The sequence below is a fragment of the Danio aesculapii genome, chromosome 19 (genome assembly GCF_903798145.1).
Source record: "Danio aesculapii chromosome 19, fDanAes4.1, whole genome shotgun sequence".
Taxonomy (NCBI): Eukaryota; Metazoa; Chordata; class Actinopteri; order Cypriniformes; family Danionidae; genus Danio; species Danio aesculapii.
Genome location: NC_079453.1, coordinates 7,865,782 through 7,882,939, shown reverse-complemented (window position 1 = coordinate 7,882,939; position 17,158 = coordinate 7,865,782). Strand labels below are relative to the sequence as shown.

At 38.9% G+C, this 17,158-nt stretch overlaps 1 protein-coding gene across 1 annotated transcript in view; it reads left to right on the top strand.

Moving 5' to 3' along the window:
• atp1a3a (ATPase Na+/K+ transporting subunit alpha 3a) overlaps positions 1-17,158 on the top strand; it is a 70,414-nt gene that overhangs the window by 40,690 nt on the left and 12,566 nt on the right. Inside the window, exons 9-14 of the mRNA XM_056480548.1 lie at positions 5,721-5,919; positions 7,347-7,591; positions 10,717-10,909; positions 13,459-13,771; positions 16,548-16,698; positions 16,778-16,946. Coding sequence (XP_056336523.1) covers positions 5,721-5,919; positions 7,347-7,591; positions 10,717-10,909; positions 13,459-13,771; positions 16,548-16,698; positions 16,778-16,946 — 1,270 coding nt within the window. The remainder of the gene's footprint in view (positions 1-5,720; positions 5,920-7,346; positions 7,592-10,716; positions 10,910-13,458; positions 13,772-16,547; positions 16,699-16,777; positions 16,947-17,158) is intronic.

Below are 17,158 nucleotides of genomic sequence, written 5' to 3'. Positions count from 1 at the left end.
GTTAGGGCATCTGCAGCGTAAAACATATACCAGAGTGGTTGGTGGTTCATACCGCCGTGGCAACCCCTGATAAATCAGGGACCAAGCTGAAAGATTGTTCAAGTAAATATTTCATTAATCATAATTGTTTCTCTGTAATTCACTCACTCGCTTTCTTTTGGCTTAGTCCCTGATTTTTCAGGGGTTGCCACAGTGGAATGAACCACCAATTACTCTGGCAAATGTTTTATGCGGCGGATGCCCTCCTTTGTAATTGTTTTTATAAATCTACAAGTTATTGTTTCTAAATCATTTTCTAGTACTGGGTTGCGGCTGGAAGGGCATCTGCTGCGTAAAACCATGCCAGAGTAGTTGGCAGTTCATTCCGCTGTGGCGACTTCTGATAAATCAGGGACTAAGCAGAAGGATTATTAAAATAAATACTTCATTAATTATAATTGTTTCTTCGTAATTCACTCACTCACTTTTCTTCGGCTTAGTCCCTGATTTATCAGGGGTCGCCACAGTGGAATGAACCTCTGATTACTCTGGTATATGTTTTATGCTGCAGATGCCCTTTTTTGTAATTGTTTTTTCAAATATACAAGTTATTCTTTCTAAATCAGTTCCCAGTACTGGGTTGCAGCTGGAAGTTCATCTGCTGTGTAAAACATATGCCAGAGTAGTTGGCAATTCATTCCGCCGTGGCAACCCCTGATAAATCAGGGACTAAGCCGAAAGATTATTCAAATAAATATTTGATTAATTCTAATTGTTTCTCTGTAATGCACTCTCTCACTTTCCTTCGGTTTAGTGCCTGATTTATCAGGGGTCGCCACAGTGGAATGAACCACCGATTTCTCTGGCATATGTTTTATGCCTTTTTTTGTAATTGTTTTTACAAATCTACAAGTTATTATTTCTAAATCAGTTCCCAGTACTGGGTTGCGGCTGGAAGGGCATCCGCTCAGTATCTGGATGCAGCCTTTATGATGCAAGCTGAGATTGGATCACTCAGCGATGCAATGTCAGACACAATGCACTCAATGGAGCGAGTGATGTCACCGTGAGGGGTGGGGTTAGGTGAGCCCATTAAAAAGCATTGGATGCAGCACAGATTTGCACTGCACCAGTTGTGCACACAGACCCCTCTCCATCCGCTGCGTAAAACATATGCCATAGTTGGTGGTTCATTCCGCTGTGGCGACCCCTGATAAATCAGGGACTGAGCCAAAGGAAAATGAATGAATGTTTTTAAATCATTGTTATTGTGTATTAGTGGTGTGCCATTCCGAACATATTCCATGAGATGTACTACTATTTTTATTCGTTTATTTTTTTGAATGTCCTTCTTCATCTTGTGTTAATTCCTCGTGATCTCTCTCTACAGTGTTAGTGAAAAGTATTGTGGCTTCTTGTCTGTGATTGCGTGTCAGTGAACGCCCATGTAGTGTTGTATATCATTGTGTTTGTGTGTTTGAACTGTATTCCCTCTCTCTAAATCTTCATATCTGTGACTCTCCGTGACTCTATCGCTGTCTCTTTCTCTCTCCCCCTCTGTCTGTTCCTCTCTTCCTCCTCCCTGTGTTCTTTTACAGACTCTCAGCCACTGTTGACAATCTGAAAAGTATTACTCTGTGGTATCTCTAGTTGCCTGTGCAAGCTAGTGGCTGCCACATTTAGACACGCACACTGATGGGGCTCTGGCTGTGCTGTGATTGGCTGTGCATTGAGCCTGTGCCTGTGGCTGCGGTGCACAACTAGGTCTGAAACATACTCTGCGCTCACTGCAAACTCAGATTTGGGCGTCGATGCATTTGGAAATCAGTGAGAGTCATCATGCCAAAAAGTCTATGCTTATTTGTAACCAAAGTTGTTGCGGTTGATGTAGTTGGTGCAGTTGTGGGGACTGATTATAGGCACAATTATGATCAGGGTGCGAATTACAGGGGGGTTTGGGGGCGATTGACCCTTCTAATTAACGTTTGAGCCCCCCTGAAGGAGGTCAAAACAAGATGCAAGGGGAGGTCAGCACTTTAATAGTGAGAAACGTTCACGCTGATCTGCATTTTTAATAATAATGGTAATAATTAAAATAATAGATAATATAAATATACATTTGACTGCCCCTATAATGGGCGACGCGGTGGCGTAGTAGGTAGTGCTGTCGCCTCACAGCAAGAAGGTTGCTGGTTCGAGCCTCGGCTGGGTGAATTGGATGATAAACAACTCTTTACAACTCCAAATCAATCGATCCGAGATCGCCTGAATGAGGTAGTCTTGACTCAATTGAATCGAACTCTAGAGCAGATCAATTGCAGTGAGATAGCAAAACGGTCCAACAAACTAACGAACCAGGCTATATCACAGTGATTTATGGTTGTGTAATAGCCATATACAGCTATATGAAGAGAGAATGCGGTCACACTAGAGTTTGAGCTTGCGAAATTCTGTTGTATGGCATTGCGAAAAGAGGCAGGATTAAAAAACGATGATTAAACATTAAAAAGCGAGCGATTAGTCCTTATTTTATAAGAAACTCATACTGCTCTGATTTATATTTGGTGACGATGTCTGTGGATGTCAAAATGAAAGTGCATCTTTTCGCTTATAATGTCTTATCGCTCATCATCATAAATTAAAATCAAAATTAACTGATGAATAAACCCTGAAACTCTGTCCAATGTGAGAAGAGTTTACTCGCACGTGACTTGTTTTAATGTGACACACGTGACTTGTCCGTTTAGAAACTTTGCAATGTAAAAGCGATCCAAACCAAGAACAAAAATAAACTTTGTAACAATTTTAATCCCTGTTTCAGAACAAAACAATCGATCTACAGGTATGAAAGCACCCATAGGCTGCATTTAGACTGCACTGTTCAAGTGACTCAATTCCGATTTTTTTTTTCTCCCATGTGGCACAGATCGGATATGGCCCTTGTACGTAGCAGAAACAAATCACATGAATTCCAATGTACTCAAATCAGATTCAGGCCTTGTTCATATGTGGAAATTTATCTGATATGAATCGGATCTGTGCCCTCGTGTCTGCAGTGTAAGCAGGTAGATCGGATTTTTACCTGTCAATGCGAGTCGCGCGTCATTAAAACCCGTAGCGAATGATGTTAAGTCTGACACTTTCATTTCAGAACAGACTTCAGCCGAGTCCCAAACCTTAAATCTCATATATGAGACTAAAACAGCTTTTATATTGTCATATAGCACAGGTATTCAAGAATGTAAACGAGAGCGAGAGAGCACAATGCCCACCACGTAACCAATATAAACTAATACAAAACTAGTGCATACATCACATGCATAAATCACGCCATGGACATGACATTAAGATGCCTAAAGGCAGGGGCGTCGCTAGAGCCAATTTACTGGGGCACGTGTGTTTAATCAAAAGCAATGTGTTTAACCAAAAAGAAAACTTACGAATCTCCATGTGTGCGCAGAGAACCCAGTAGTGCGGCGAGTCCCGGTAGTTAATATGCGCGCCCAAAAAGTAGGTTACTTGATGCTCACGCGCCGCTCATGCGTTTAGCATTTAGCTAGTCGACAAAACTAAAGTTTAAACAATAACTAAAGTTTAAACAATATGACGGTGATCTTACTAAGCATGCCTCCTGACAAAATCGGAATTGACCATCAAGATCTGCAGTGTAAATGCAGCCTTAAGCTGCGGTCACATTTGACTTTTCCTCCCATAGACTTCCATTCAAACGCACACGAATGCGTCAGACCGGAAACGCAAGGTCATGCGTTAAGTTTCGCATGTAGCTGCGGTGCGAAGTTCAAACTTGGTGAACTCTGACCTGCGAAATCGCATCACTTGACTGCGTGAGACCAATCGAGGATCAAAAAAAGACCTCTCTGAACAGAAATTTAAAACATGGAGCAATCGCTGGCTTTTTAAAATGTCTAATCACCTTGTTTAATCCCGCCCCTTTTCGCAGCGCCGTACGACAGATATTCACACACACAAAGCCCAGTGTGACCGTAGCTTTAGTTCCAACCCTAATCAGACACACCTGGGCTAGCTAATCAAGCTCTTACTGCTAGGCCAGGGGTGTCCAAACTCAGTGCCCTGCATACTTTAGCTCCAACTTGCTTCAACACACCTGCCTGGAAGCTTGATTAGCTAGTTTAGGTGTTTAAGTGGGGTTGGAACTAAAATCTGTAGGACACCGGCTCTCCAGGACCGAAAAATTTGTTTTTAAAAGTTAGCATTTTTAAAACCTGTTTTCTATAATGCTGCCTTCATTTTTTTGTTGAATCAAATGAACTTTTCTAGTCCTTTCAACCTATTTTAAACGGACTAAAAATATTAAGTTCAACTTTGCATAGCATAAAAAATGTAATTGAAACCTGATTAACTTATTAAAATAAGTTAAAGTAAAAAAAACATTTGTAGTCTTGCCTTTTTGTCGTATCATTTTTTACAGTGTGTACAAAGCCCTATTACTGACGTTATTATATTATTAAAGACAACAATTAACAACAAGGCTTAAAATATTACATTTCTGTTCTGTTTATGTTTAGATAGTATAATAAAAACACTCAAATAAAATTGTATGAGTAATATATGCAGTTTTTACAATAGCGTCAAAATGTTTTGGGGAATTTTTCAAATCCAGTACGTTATATTGACATTCTTTACTTCAATTTAAAGTTAGTAAATATTTGTTTTTATATTTCTCCTTGTGACAGATTTATCAAACTACCATAACGTTTTTGTGCTATAACTAGTAGTAAAGATAACGAAATGATGACCTCCACTCTTTCTCTGCTGCCATTAGAACAACACTCATTGTTCGAATTTTGATAACATGTACATATATAATTTGACAGCAACAAAACACAGAGCTTTCATGGTTATTTGACATTATTAATCATTACATAGTGTATATAAATATATATTTATTTAATCAACTGCAACAGCAGAGCTTACAATATCAGTTTGGGGATTTAAGAATCAATATCCTCACTGCAAAAAAAAAATCTTACATATATATATATATATATATATATATATATATATATATATATATATATATATATATATATATATATATATATATATATATATATATATATATATATATATATATATATATATTTCTAGTCCAAATATCTAACAATTCTTAAAACAAGAAGCATTTTCTATTCAACCAAAATATATTGTGTCGTTTTCAGAAATAATATGACAAAATAATCTTGTTTTTCCTTTTGACAGATTGTTCTGCTTACCCCATTGGCAGATTACTTAGCTTATTTTAAGGAAAATCTCACTTAATTTTGTCATATTATTTCTGAAAACAAGACAATTTGATTTGCTTGCCTAGAAAATTCTTCTCGATTTGAGAATTTTTAGACATTTTGATTAGAAACACGGCAAAAAAATCGAAGAAAATCATTTTTTTCAGTGCATTTTTTTAATATCTAATTGGATGTCCCTCATCTATATAACTAAAGACGGACATTGCGTAGAGTATGTTTCGGGTCTTTCTGCTTTCTGTGCTATGCTCTGCTTTGCTCCTCAGAGCCTCTTTTTATTACAGTAACTGAACACTGATTTAATAGTGCACGATGCTGCATTGTGCCTCATTACCAATAATATGTTGTCACTAAAATTCGCTTTTCTTTCTCTCCACCTCCTTTTCCTTTCATCTTCTGCCTCGACTGCTCTTCTTTTTGGGTTTCCGTTTCTCTCTTTCTTCTGTTTGCGTCTCTCAGGTGTGTCTGACCCTCACAGCCAAGCGAATGGCCCGTAAGAACTGCCTGGTGAAGAATCTGGAGGCTGTGGAGACTCTGGGATCCACTTCCACCATCTGCTCGGATAAAACCGGAACGCTGACACAGAACCGCATGACTGTCGCTCACATGTGGTTCGACAATCAGATCCATGAGGCAGACACCACTGAAGATCAGTCCGGTGAGTGCTGGGACATTGCAATGGTGTTCATTGGGAAATTCCAGGTACAGTGCTCAGGATATATAAGTACACCCCTCACAAATCTATCTTTTAAATTCATATTTTTAATAGTAAGCTATACAATATTAAATATACTGCATAGACATTAGATTAGTCAGTACTGGAGCCAAATCTGGAGCTTATCTAACAAAATAACTTACAATAACTGTCCAAAAACTAGTACACACAAATTTATAATTATAGAAATTTTATGTTATAGATTTATGTTATTTATGTCAAATTTATGCTATAGAAAAATATTAAATACAAATTTTATAAAAGCAAAAATCAAGAGAAGCAAAAGCAAAAACTATTTTTTTTTTTTATTTAGTTGAAATTTTGTAGGTTGTCATTTATTTTTGCAATATTTTGCTTAATTTACTTGTATTATCTTTCAATTTCTAAATATGTTTGATAACTAAAATATTATTTTTATAAATATATCTGTTTAATAAATCTGTTTCGTTTAAATGCACCAAATTATATTGCCTATATTCACTGAGAAATGGATAAAATATTTATTTTCAAAATGGGGTGCACACAATTATGCTGAGCACCGTACATAGATTCTAAAGCTAAACGTTTGAGGACACGTGTTCACGTGTTTTTATTTTAATTTTAATTATTTAGAACCATTATATAACCAGGAAGTCTCATTGAGCATTAAAATCTCTTTTACAAGTGTTGTTTTTTGTAGGTTGTTTAGTACCCCGTTAACAGGCAATTGCACTGATCAGCCACAAGGGGGTGCCGCGAGAACAAGTTGCATAGTGTTGCTTTAAAATGCAGAATATGCAAATATCAATTAATTAAAAAGTGAGAAAGCAAAACAATCCAACAAACTAACGAACCAGGCTATATCACAGTGATTTATGGTTGTGTAATAGCCATATACAGCTATATGAAGAGAGAATGCGGTCACACTAGAGTTTGAGCTTGCGAAATTCTGTAGTGCGGCCCTGCGAAAAGAGGCAGGATTAAACAAGATGATTAAACATTAAAAAAGCGAGCGATTAGTCCATATTTTATAAGAAACTCATACTGCTCTGATTTATATTTGGTGACGATGTCTGTGGGTGTCAAAATTAAAGTGCATCTTTTCGCTTATCATCATAAATTAAAATCAAAATTAACTGATGAATAAACCCTGAAACTCTGACCAATGTGAGAAGAGTTTACTCGCACGTGACTTGTTTTAATGTGACACACGTGACTTGTGAACAGGCAATTGCACTGATCAGCCACAAGGGGGAGCCGCGAGAACAAGTTGCACAGTGTTGCTTTAAAATGCCGAATATACAATTATCAAATAATTGAAAATATCATTAAAAATGTAAATGTCTCTCCTAATATGGTAAAATAACACAGATTCCAATGTTTTTCACTAGGTGCGTCGTTTGATAAGAGCTCTGGCACGTGGTTGGCTCTGGCCCGTGTGGCTTCTCTCTGTAACAGGGCCGTGTTTAAGGCGGGACAGGAGTCTCTGCCTATCCTAAAGAGGGATGTCGCAGGGGACGCCTCTGAATCTGCTCTTCTCAAGTGTATCGAGCTCTCCTGCGGCTCCGTCAAAGCCATGAGGGACAAGAACAAGAAAGTGGCCGAAATTCCCTTCAACTCCACCAACAAATACCAGGTTCGTTTAATGTTTTGCATCCGGACTAAATTTCGGAAGTCAAATCCAGTTTCATAAAACTGGGATTATCATTCAGTTAATATAACTCTAACTTAAATTTTAAATAATATTGCATTTGTTCATTGTTGTGTGTTGTTTGGGTGGACCAAACATTTTGGGATGGGGGCGCTAGAGGGACCTTGTCGAAGATGGCCGCATAATGTGTTAGCTACATGCCAGTTCCCTTTTTTCTAATTTATCTTTCGGGTAATTCGACGCAAACTCAAAGTATATTGCTTTTACATTAAACATCAATGTCCGAGGTCAGAGATTCAGAAGTTTCCACTCTTCGCATCCTCTCGGCCTTCCAGAGCAGAAAAGAAAAAACAGGTAGAGGCGGAGGAGGCCTCGTCGGATCAACCTGATGCCATGCTGACTGAAATTCGCTCGTTGCGAGTCAGCCTGGGCAATACCGATGGCAGACTGAGTGCAATCGACAGACGCCTTGACAACATTTCTATATCAGTTACCGCAATAAAGGAATCCCTTTCTAATCTAACCAACTGAGTGACGTCGAATGAGTCACGATTAACTGAGGCTGAAGCGAGACTCTGCGCTGCCGAAGATGGCAGGCTAACACATGCAGGGCTTGACATTAACACCTGCCAACCCATCAAATGCGGGTAGATTTCACCTCTGGCGGGTAAGACAGCCGCTCCCACTAGCCACTTTGGCTGGTTGGAAATAATTTTTAAATCGTAGTTTTCTTAAAGCAGGGTTCAACAATAAGATGGCCCAATATGTGTGCAAATGTGATCTTAGAATCGAGAAGCAGAAAAAAGCAGGTGAATACCTTATGAGAGGATGATTACTTGCGCGCACAGGTAATGTGATGCGCACAACTGTTAAAAAGCACGCGCACTGCCGTTTACTTGCGCGAAACAACCGTGTGTAGAGGAAACGTAACTGGTACGATCGGTTCTCTTTGAAATAGACTAGACAAAAAGCGACTCTCTGCCTGATCTGATTCTATTGCGCAAAATATCTATTAGGAATGTTACCGAAATGGCTGGACTTTACTCCTGACTCTCAATTTGAGATTGAAAGAGCTTACAGGTATATCGACTTGGTGCAGGGAGCAAACCAAACTCCACAAAGTATTTTGGTGCGCTTTTGTAGACAACGAGTCGATTTTGCAAGCAGTGCGGAAAAAACGGAACATCAGCCATGAAGGGATTCAACTGCGCTTTTTTTCATGACGTATCTGCAGAGGTGCTAAAGTTCGACGATGTCAGGAAAAAACTGTGTGCACGTGACATGTTTAGAGGCTTTGCTTATCCTGCCAAACTTCGTTGCCTTTACGGAACTCGAATGCATCTTTTTTCCTCCCCAGCCGAAGTCAGTGTTTATGAAAGCATTGCAAGATAAGTAAAGCCAGAAGTGTATAACAGATACAAGTTCATTTTGACTTTTTTTACGGTGTTGACTATTAATGATAATCCGAGGATGATTTATTTTTTTTTTTGGGAAAATACATGATTGTCCAACTCAAATAATATTAAAGGCAAGTTATTGTATAATGATGGTTTATTCTGTAGACTATAGAAAAAAAATTAGCTTAAAGGGGCTAATAACTTTGTCCTTAAATTGGTGATAAAAAAAATTTAAACTGCTTTTATTCTAGCCGAAATAATACAAATAAGACTTTCTCCAGAAGAAAAAAAATTATCAGACATACTGTGAAAATTTCCTTGCTCTGTTAAACATCACTGTTGAAGTCTAATATTCACCATATGTTATTTCAGCGTTATTTTCCAAATTGATGGTTGACGGTTATTTTTTTATTAATGCCAATGTTTTATGTTAAAGTGTAGAAAACTAAATAAATAGGAACACACTAGAATTTAGTGTTTATTAATGGCAATATGAATGTTTAATGTAATTTGATATTTATTACTGACACATTACAGCAAAAGATATAAATAAGCGACCTAAAATTGTAATTTGTGCGACGTAGTGGCGCAGTAGGTAGTGCTGTCGCCTCACAGCAAGAAGATCGCTGGTTCGAGCCTCGGCTGGGTCAGTTGGCATTTGTGTGTGGAGTTTGCATGTTCTCCCTGCGTTCGTGTGGGTTTTCTCCGGGTGCTCTGGTTTCCCCCAGTCTAAAGACATGTGGTAGGCTAAATTGTCCGTAGTGTATGTGTGAGATTGAGTGTGTGTGTGTGGATGTTTCCAAGAGATGGGTTGCGGCTGGAAGGGCATCTGCTGCGTAAAACGTGCTGGATAAGTTGGCGGTTCATTCCGCTGTGGCGACCCCGGATTAATAAAGGGACTAAGCCGAAAAGAAAATGAATTAAATCGTAATTTAGCTGATAAAAATATAAATGTTTCTTACGATGTACCACTTATTTATTTATTTATTTATTTCATGATCATTTTAATTATTTAACATTTTTATCATTTTATTTCATAGACAAGTAAATAGACTTGATGTGATAACGTCCTAAATGTATTTCATTTATAATAATACTAATAGCAATAATAATACATAAAAAAAAAAACATAAACATTTAATAAAAATACAGAAAAATCAAGAGACTGAATTCTAATATGTTTCTGATGGTCAATATTACATTTAAATGTATTAAAATGACTTTGAAATACTTCCTTTATAGTCAAATACAAAATAGTTTAGTCCATAATTTTTATTTCAGTTCATGAAACTGATTATGAACGATTCTCTAAAGATAAATACAGATGATCCACTATTAAACAATGTCAATTTCCCTACAATTTGACTTCAATTCTTTGGGATGTTTAAACTTGATAACTACATGATAATATGTATGTAGGTTTCCTCCGAGTGCTCTGGTTTCCCCCAAAAAGACATGCGCTATAGGTGAATTGGGTAAGCTAAATTGTCCGTAGTGTATGTGTGTGAATGAGAGTATATTGGTGTTTCCCAGTACTGGGTTGCAGCTGGAGGGGCATCTGCTGTGTAAAACATATGCTAGATAAGTTGGAGGTTCATTCCGCTGTGGCGACCCCTGATTAATAAAGGGACTAAGCCGAAAGGAAAATGAATGAATGAATGTATCTGGGTTAAACATTCTCTCATTAACACACTTGTGTTCTTGCCACATCAGTTGTCAGTGCACGAGTTGGATGAGAGTGAAGAAAACCACTACCTGCTGGTGATGAAGGGGGCACCAGAGCGCATCTTGGACCGCTGCTCCACCATCCTGCTGCAGGGCAAAGAGCAGCCCATGGATGAAGAGTTGAAGGAGGCCTTCCAGAACGCCTACCTGGAGCTCGGAGGACTCGGAGAAAGAGTTCTGGGTGAGAAAAACAGAGATACTTGGGACATCAATATTAAACCAAAGTGTTGGATATTCTTGGGCAATTTTGTTTCCATATTGATTCCTCATTTTATGTTCATTAGATGTGCTGGAATACTGGAGGTTAACATGCTTTGCTGTTCTCCTATTAGTGTACATCATTGCAATACATCTATTATGAGTCTGTTTAAAATGTTCAGATGTCAACAAAGAACCTTCTTTTGGAACAGTCCCAGTCATTTAGAGTTCTGACAAAATATACATGAAACTTATTTATTTATTATAGCTGCAACAGTATAAAAATTGACGTAAATTGAGCTAAAAAAGTAAAATTATAATCAAAATATAAAACTAAATAAATTAAAGCTGCAAGCAGTGATGAAAGGGACCTCGCACACCAGGCTCACTGCCGCCCCGTGGCCTAAGGATGACAGAGAACAGCAAACAATAATAATTTAAGCCGATACATTTAGAAAACCAGAGAAAATCACATATTTATGCCAAACTTCCTCCTGTCAGCAGGTGGCGCTATGACTGTGACTTAATATTGGCATGTAGATGTCTTCAGGAGAGGAATCTTATCAACCATGTTAAGTTTCAGGCAGATCGGCCATTGTGTGGTTGAGTTATAAGTACTTCCTGTTTCATTGCGAATCACTGAGGTTTATCAGGCCGCCACGGACACACCCTTGGGCGAAAACTCTAGATCTTCACAATATTTCATCGCTACAGCTTTCAGATAACACCACCCAAATCTGTTGCTGATACGATAAAATTTGTGGGAGGAGTTTGCTACACTGTAAAACATGTCATTTCCTGTTGCCAGCAGGTTGCGCTATAACTGTATCTGGATATTGGCATGTAAACGTGTTCAGGTCAGGACTCTTAACTGCGATTTTTCGGTGCAGGAAGTTTAAAATATCCGACTTCCTGTTAGGTTTAAGATTTTGCTCCAAGAGAATTTTTTGTAGGTATTGGCATGTTTGACGTGTGTGCCAATTTTCGTACGTGTGCGAGGATCGTAGGTCGCGTGGCACTTCGTAGAATTTTTATAGGTGCCGCTGTCGAGTCATTTTGCCACACCCAATTCCAAAACATTCATCAAACGTAAATTTTCGTGAGTTTTCGTGCATGTTTAGACATGCCAAATCGCTCAAAATCACTGTGCATTCCAGAACGGAATAATAATAATAAACAGAGCAATTCCAATGGAGCCTATGCACCGTTTCGCACCTAAATATGAATAAAATATGAATACATACAAATATAATAATAGTAATAAATAAATCTAATATTATTGTGTATTGTATGTCTTGTATGTTGTGTAAATACAAAATCTGTCACACTGCAGAACAAATAATTAATAAAATATGTAATAAAATTTACAACATCAAAGGCAACACAGTGGCGCAGTAGGTAGTGCTGTCGCCTCACAGCAACAAGGTCGCTGGTTCGATCCTCGGCTGGGTCAGTTGGCGTTTCCATGTTCTCCCTCCGGGTGCTCCTATTTCCCCCACACTCCAAAGACATGTGCTATAGGTGAATTGGGTAGGCTAAATTGTCCATAGTGTGTGAGTGTGTATGGATGTGGCTGGAAGGGCATCCGCTGCGTAAAAACATGCTGGATAAGTTGGCGGTTCATTCTGCTGTGGTGATGCCGGATTAATAAAGGGACAAAGCTGAAAAGAAAATGAATAAACTAATGAACTACAAAAAAAAAACTTTAAATTAAAACCGTAAAAGTAAGCAAGTTATCCAAAATGTAAAAAAATGAATGCCCCTTACTATAATCACCATTAGCTTTTAAGGCGTCTAAAGCAAACAAACAGATACTAATGATGACTATTTATCATCAGTTCAACCTTGAGTCAGATTCTCACAATGTGAATTGTCAAGCACATCAAAAAAAAAAAAATACACAGTAATAAGTTTGTATTTGTTCTAACTCCCTGAACTTAATGTCTTTAAAAGGTGAAGCATCACTTTAATTGTGTATGTCTTTGGATTAAAGTGACATTATGCTAAAAATTAAAACAGTAATTTAGGCATTCGCAGAAATCATATCTGAATTCATATGTATGTAATTTAGGCAGAACTGGAGCCAGTGTTCTCTATCTGATAAATCTCTTGATTTAGACTATGAGTTTAGCAGACTTTTTTACATGCCCAAACTGACTTCTATTACACTGAAAGAAATGGAAAGTATTACAAATAATTACGTGACCTCTTTAAAAAAAATAAGCATACACATGAATGTAATTCCAAGCCACATAAATATTAAACACTCTCCTCTCTGTTTGCACTTGACTCTTTCTTATCAACACTCAATGTATCTGGATAACATCACATAATTCTTAATGTGCTGTGGTGAGTGGGCTTGATTAACCACCTGTAGAAGACGCACTCTTTTCCTCTCCATATGCACCAGACACCTTCTAAAAGAATTGAAACTTACTTAGAAATGCTTCTTTTATTATCGCGACTGCTAAATGAATAAATGTAAATCCTCAAGACTGTGGGATAAACCCAGTATCTTTCTCCTGCTTACAGGTTTCTGCCACTTGGTGATGCCTGGCGACAAGTACCCCAAAGGCTTCGCGTTTGACACAGACGATATTAACTTCCAGACCGACAACCTGTGCTTTGTGGGTCTGATGTCCATGATTGACCCTCCCCGAGCCGCCGTCCCAGACGCTGTTGGCAAATGCCGCTCAGCTGGTATCAAAGTCATCATGGTGACCGGCGACCATCCGATCACAGCCAAGGCCATCGCCAAAGGTGTGGGCATCATCTCCGAGGGCAACGAGACAGTCGAGGACATCGCCGCTCGGCTGAATATCCCTGTCAGCCAGGTTAACCCAAGGTAGAGTACCAAAACACAGTTAAGGCTTAATTTGTCTGAAGCTTGGCTGCTATCGTCATAGCAGTGTTAGCCAATAATATACACCAGATTCACCAACTGCCTCTGCCACCTTCTTCCACGCCTGGTTTCTCCAGTATGAATCCTGGTGTGTATATATATATATATATATATATATATACACTCACTGGCCACTTTATTAGGCACACCTGTCCAAGTGCTCGTTAACGCAAATTTCTAATCAGCCAAGATGGTATATGGTCTGAGTATTTCAAAAACTGCTAATGTACCGAGATTTTCACGCACAACCATCTCTAAGGTTTACAGAGAATGGTCTGAAAAAGAGAATATCGAGTGAGCGGCAGTTCTGTGGGCTTAAATGCCTTGTTGATGCCAGAGGTCAGAGGAGAACGGCCAGACTGGTTTGAGCTGATTGAAAGGCAACAGTAACTCAAATAACCACTCGTTACAACTCTCGCATCTCTGATGAACACACAGCACGTCCAACCTTGAGGCAGATGGGCTACAGCAGCAGAAGACTACACAGAGTGCCACTTCTGTCAGCTAAGAACAGGAAACTGAGGCTACAATTCGCACAGGCTCACCAAAATGGGACAATAGAAGATTGGAAAAACGTTGCATGGTCTGATAAGTCTCGATTTCTGCGATTTTTTTTTTTTTATTTATCCTGCCTTGTATCAATGGTTCAGGCTAGTGGTGGTGGTGTAATGGTGTTGGGGATATTTTCTTGGCACACTTTGGGCCCATTAGAATCAATTGAGAATTGTGTCAATGCCACAGACTACCTGAGTATTGTTGCTGACCATGTCCATCCCTTAATGACCACAGTGTACCTTCTGATGGCTACTTCTGCTTTCTTGAACATGACAATGAGTTTACTGTACTCAAATGGCCTCCACATTCACCAGAAAGAGCACCTTTGGGATGTGGTGGAACAGGAGATTCGTATCAAGGCTGTGCTGCTAAAAAATCTGCAGCAACTGCGTGATGCTATCATGTCAATATGGAGCAAAATCTCTGAGAAATGTTTCTAGTATCTTGTTGAATCTATGTCACAAAGGATTAAGGCAGTTCTGAAGGCAAAAGAGGATCCAACCCAGTTCAAGTAAGATGCAGCTAATACAGTGGCCAGTGAGTGTATAAAGTTTGGTCATAAAGCACCAGGTGATTGCCAACCGCAGTAATTCGTTCCATTCGTTCTCCGTTTACCACTATTTAACTGCATAAACACAATTGGCTACTGTCTGAGCTACGGGAATTGCTTAAAGCGAGCCGATTGGCTGACGCTTCTGTTGGTTCATCAAAAGTTGTGAAATTCCCAACTTCTGCAGTGAGCGGATCCACTATTCGGTTCGACAATGCTTGACATCACCCATTCAAAGTGAAAGGAAAAAAGAGTTGATGCTGATGCCCTGTGTCCACAGATCGCTGTAAGCCACTTCTGCATTCTGTTTGTGTTGCAATATCAGTTCCCGAAACGCTAGTTAACAAAGGGGTTTCTATGTTTCTGTGTTCCTCTGTAGTTCTGTGTTGAATTTCTTCGCAGATATTGTGAGATTACACCAGAAATGCGGAAAATACTTAATTACTGTAGAAGTAGTTCAAACTCGCACTTATTCAGGGAAAAAAAGAAGTGGGAATCTGCGAATGTGCAACAATTTTAATAATAAAAGTAAACAAAAGTATCCATCTGGAGCTTCTCCACGGGACTCGACGCTCAAACACTCACGTCACCAGACTAAGGCTGCATACCGGTCCACATTTTTATGCCCTTCACTCACTAACATCCTTCCATCTCGTTCTCTCTGATGTATGTCATTGGTTACAGCACACAAGTGTCTACTACTGGCAGAACATCTAAATGGGTTTAAAGTAACTGCCCTAAACACTTGGGTATTACTACTGTTCTGACAATAGCATTGCATTCTGGGACATATAAGTGCCGGAATGGACATATGAATCCGACTCGCTCCCTCTGTCAAAATCAAGGGTTCGAGAGTATGTCCATGTTACCTCATTTACTTGAGGAAGTAGAACGCACTTCAGGGCACTTCCCTGTTCGCCTCGCATTTTAAAAGTCAACTCTGAGCGGAAAAAACGTGTTACGTCAGTGTCTTTCATTCTCCAATCAAATGAAAGCAGAGGCTGGGTTTCCGTTGAGGTGACTGCACTGTAAACCCTAATGTTGTCTTTATTTAAACTATTAAGTAAAGTTGACTGAACATAACTTAAAATTTTACATTTGGGTCCTATCACTTAAAAAATATGAGTTGATCTAACTTATGAACCATGAAATTGCATAAACTTAAGATTTCAAGTGTAGTGAGCTCAAAATTAATCGGTCTCACTACACTTGAGTGTGTCATTTTCACAAATGTAGACTGTAAAATTCCTAAAATGTGCAACCTTTTAAGTGCAGGGTCTTTTTTTAAATTAGAAAACAAATGGCTTCAGGTATAATTATTCATCATAATGTGAATAAATGGCTACTTGTTGTTTGTTTAAAATGTATTTAAATTATTTCATAGTATATTATTACACACACTGAAAACCCTAATAAGTTGACTGAACTAAATTGATTGAGTAAACTCGTTGCCTCAATATTATTGAGTAATGGAGTCTCCAAAAACTTGCATATTTAAGTTTATTTAACTTGCCGGTTTTGTAGACTATACTTAAATTGTTCAGTTCACCAAACTTAGTACTACTTTGGAGAGCGAGTGTGTTCATTCGGAATTCTGGACGTGTGTGTTATCAGGGACGCTAAAGCCTGCGTGATCCATGGCACAGATCTGAAGGATCTCTCGCAGGACCAGATGGATGAAGTGCTGAAGAATCACACAGAGATCGTGTTCGCCAGGACATCCCCCCAGCAGAAGCTCATCATCGTGGAGGGCTGCCAGAGACAGGTAACACTCTGCACTATTCAGCTCTTCATTAATAATCTTTATGAGTTATGTTTTACACTCTCCCTGATTCTGTCTTCAGGGCGCTATCGTGGCCGTGACTGGTGATGGAGTGAATGATTCTCCCGCTCTGAAGAAAGCAGACATTGGCGTGGCCATGGGGATTTCTGGATCAGACGTCTCCAAACAGGCAGCAGACATGATCCTGCTGGATGATAACTTTGCATCCATTGTTACTGGAGTGGAGGAAGGTGAGAGAGAAAGGATCTGAGAAACAAACAAATGAGAGTAGTTCTGCTCTTATATTTTGCACTATTTTTAATAACTGATTCTGTACTTTATTAATTGGATGTTTATTGGATTCTACAAAGGCATTGCTAATGGCTAGGCGACGCACAGCTTTAATGAAAAGAAAGTGAATGCAGACGTTTGTATATTAATTTCAGTGTGCTTTCAAGATTAA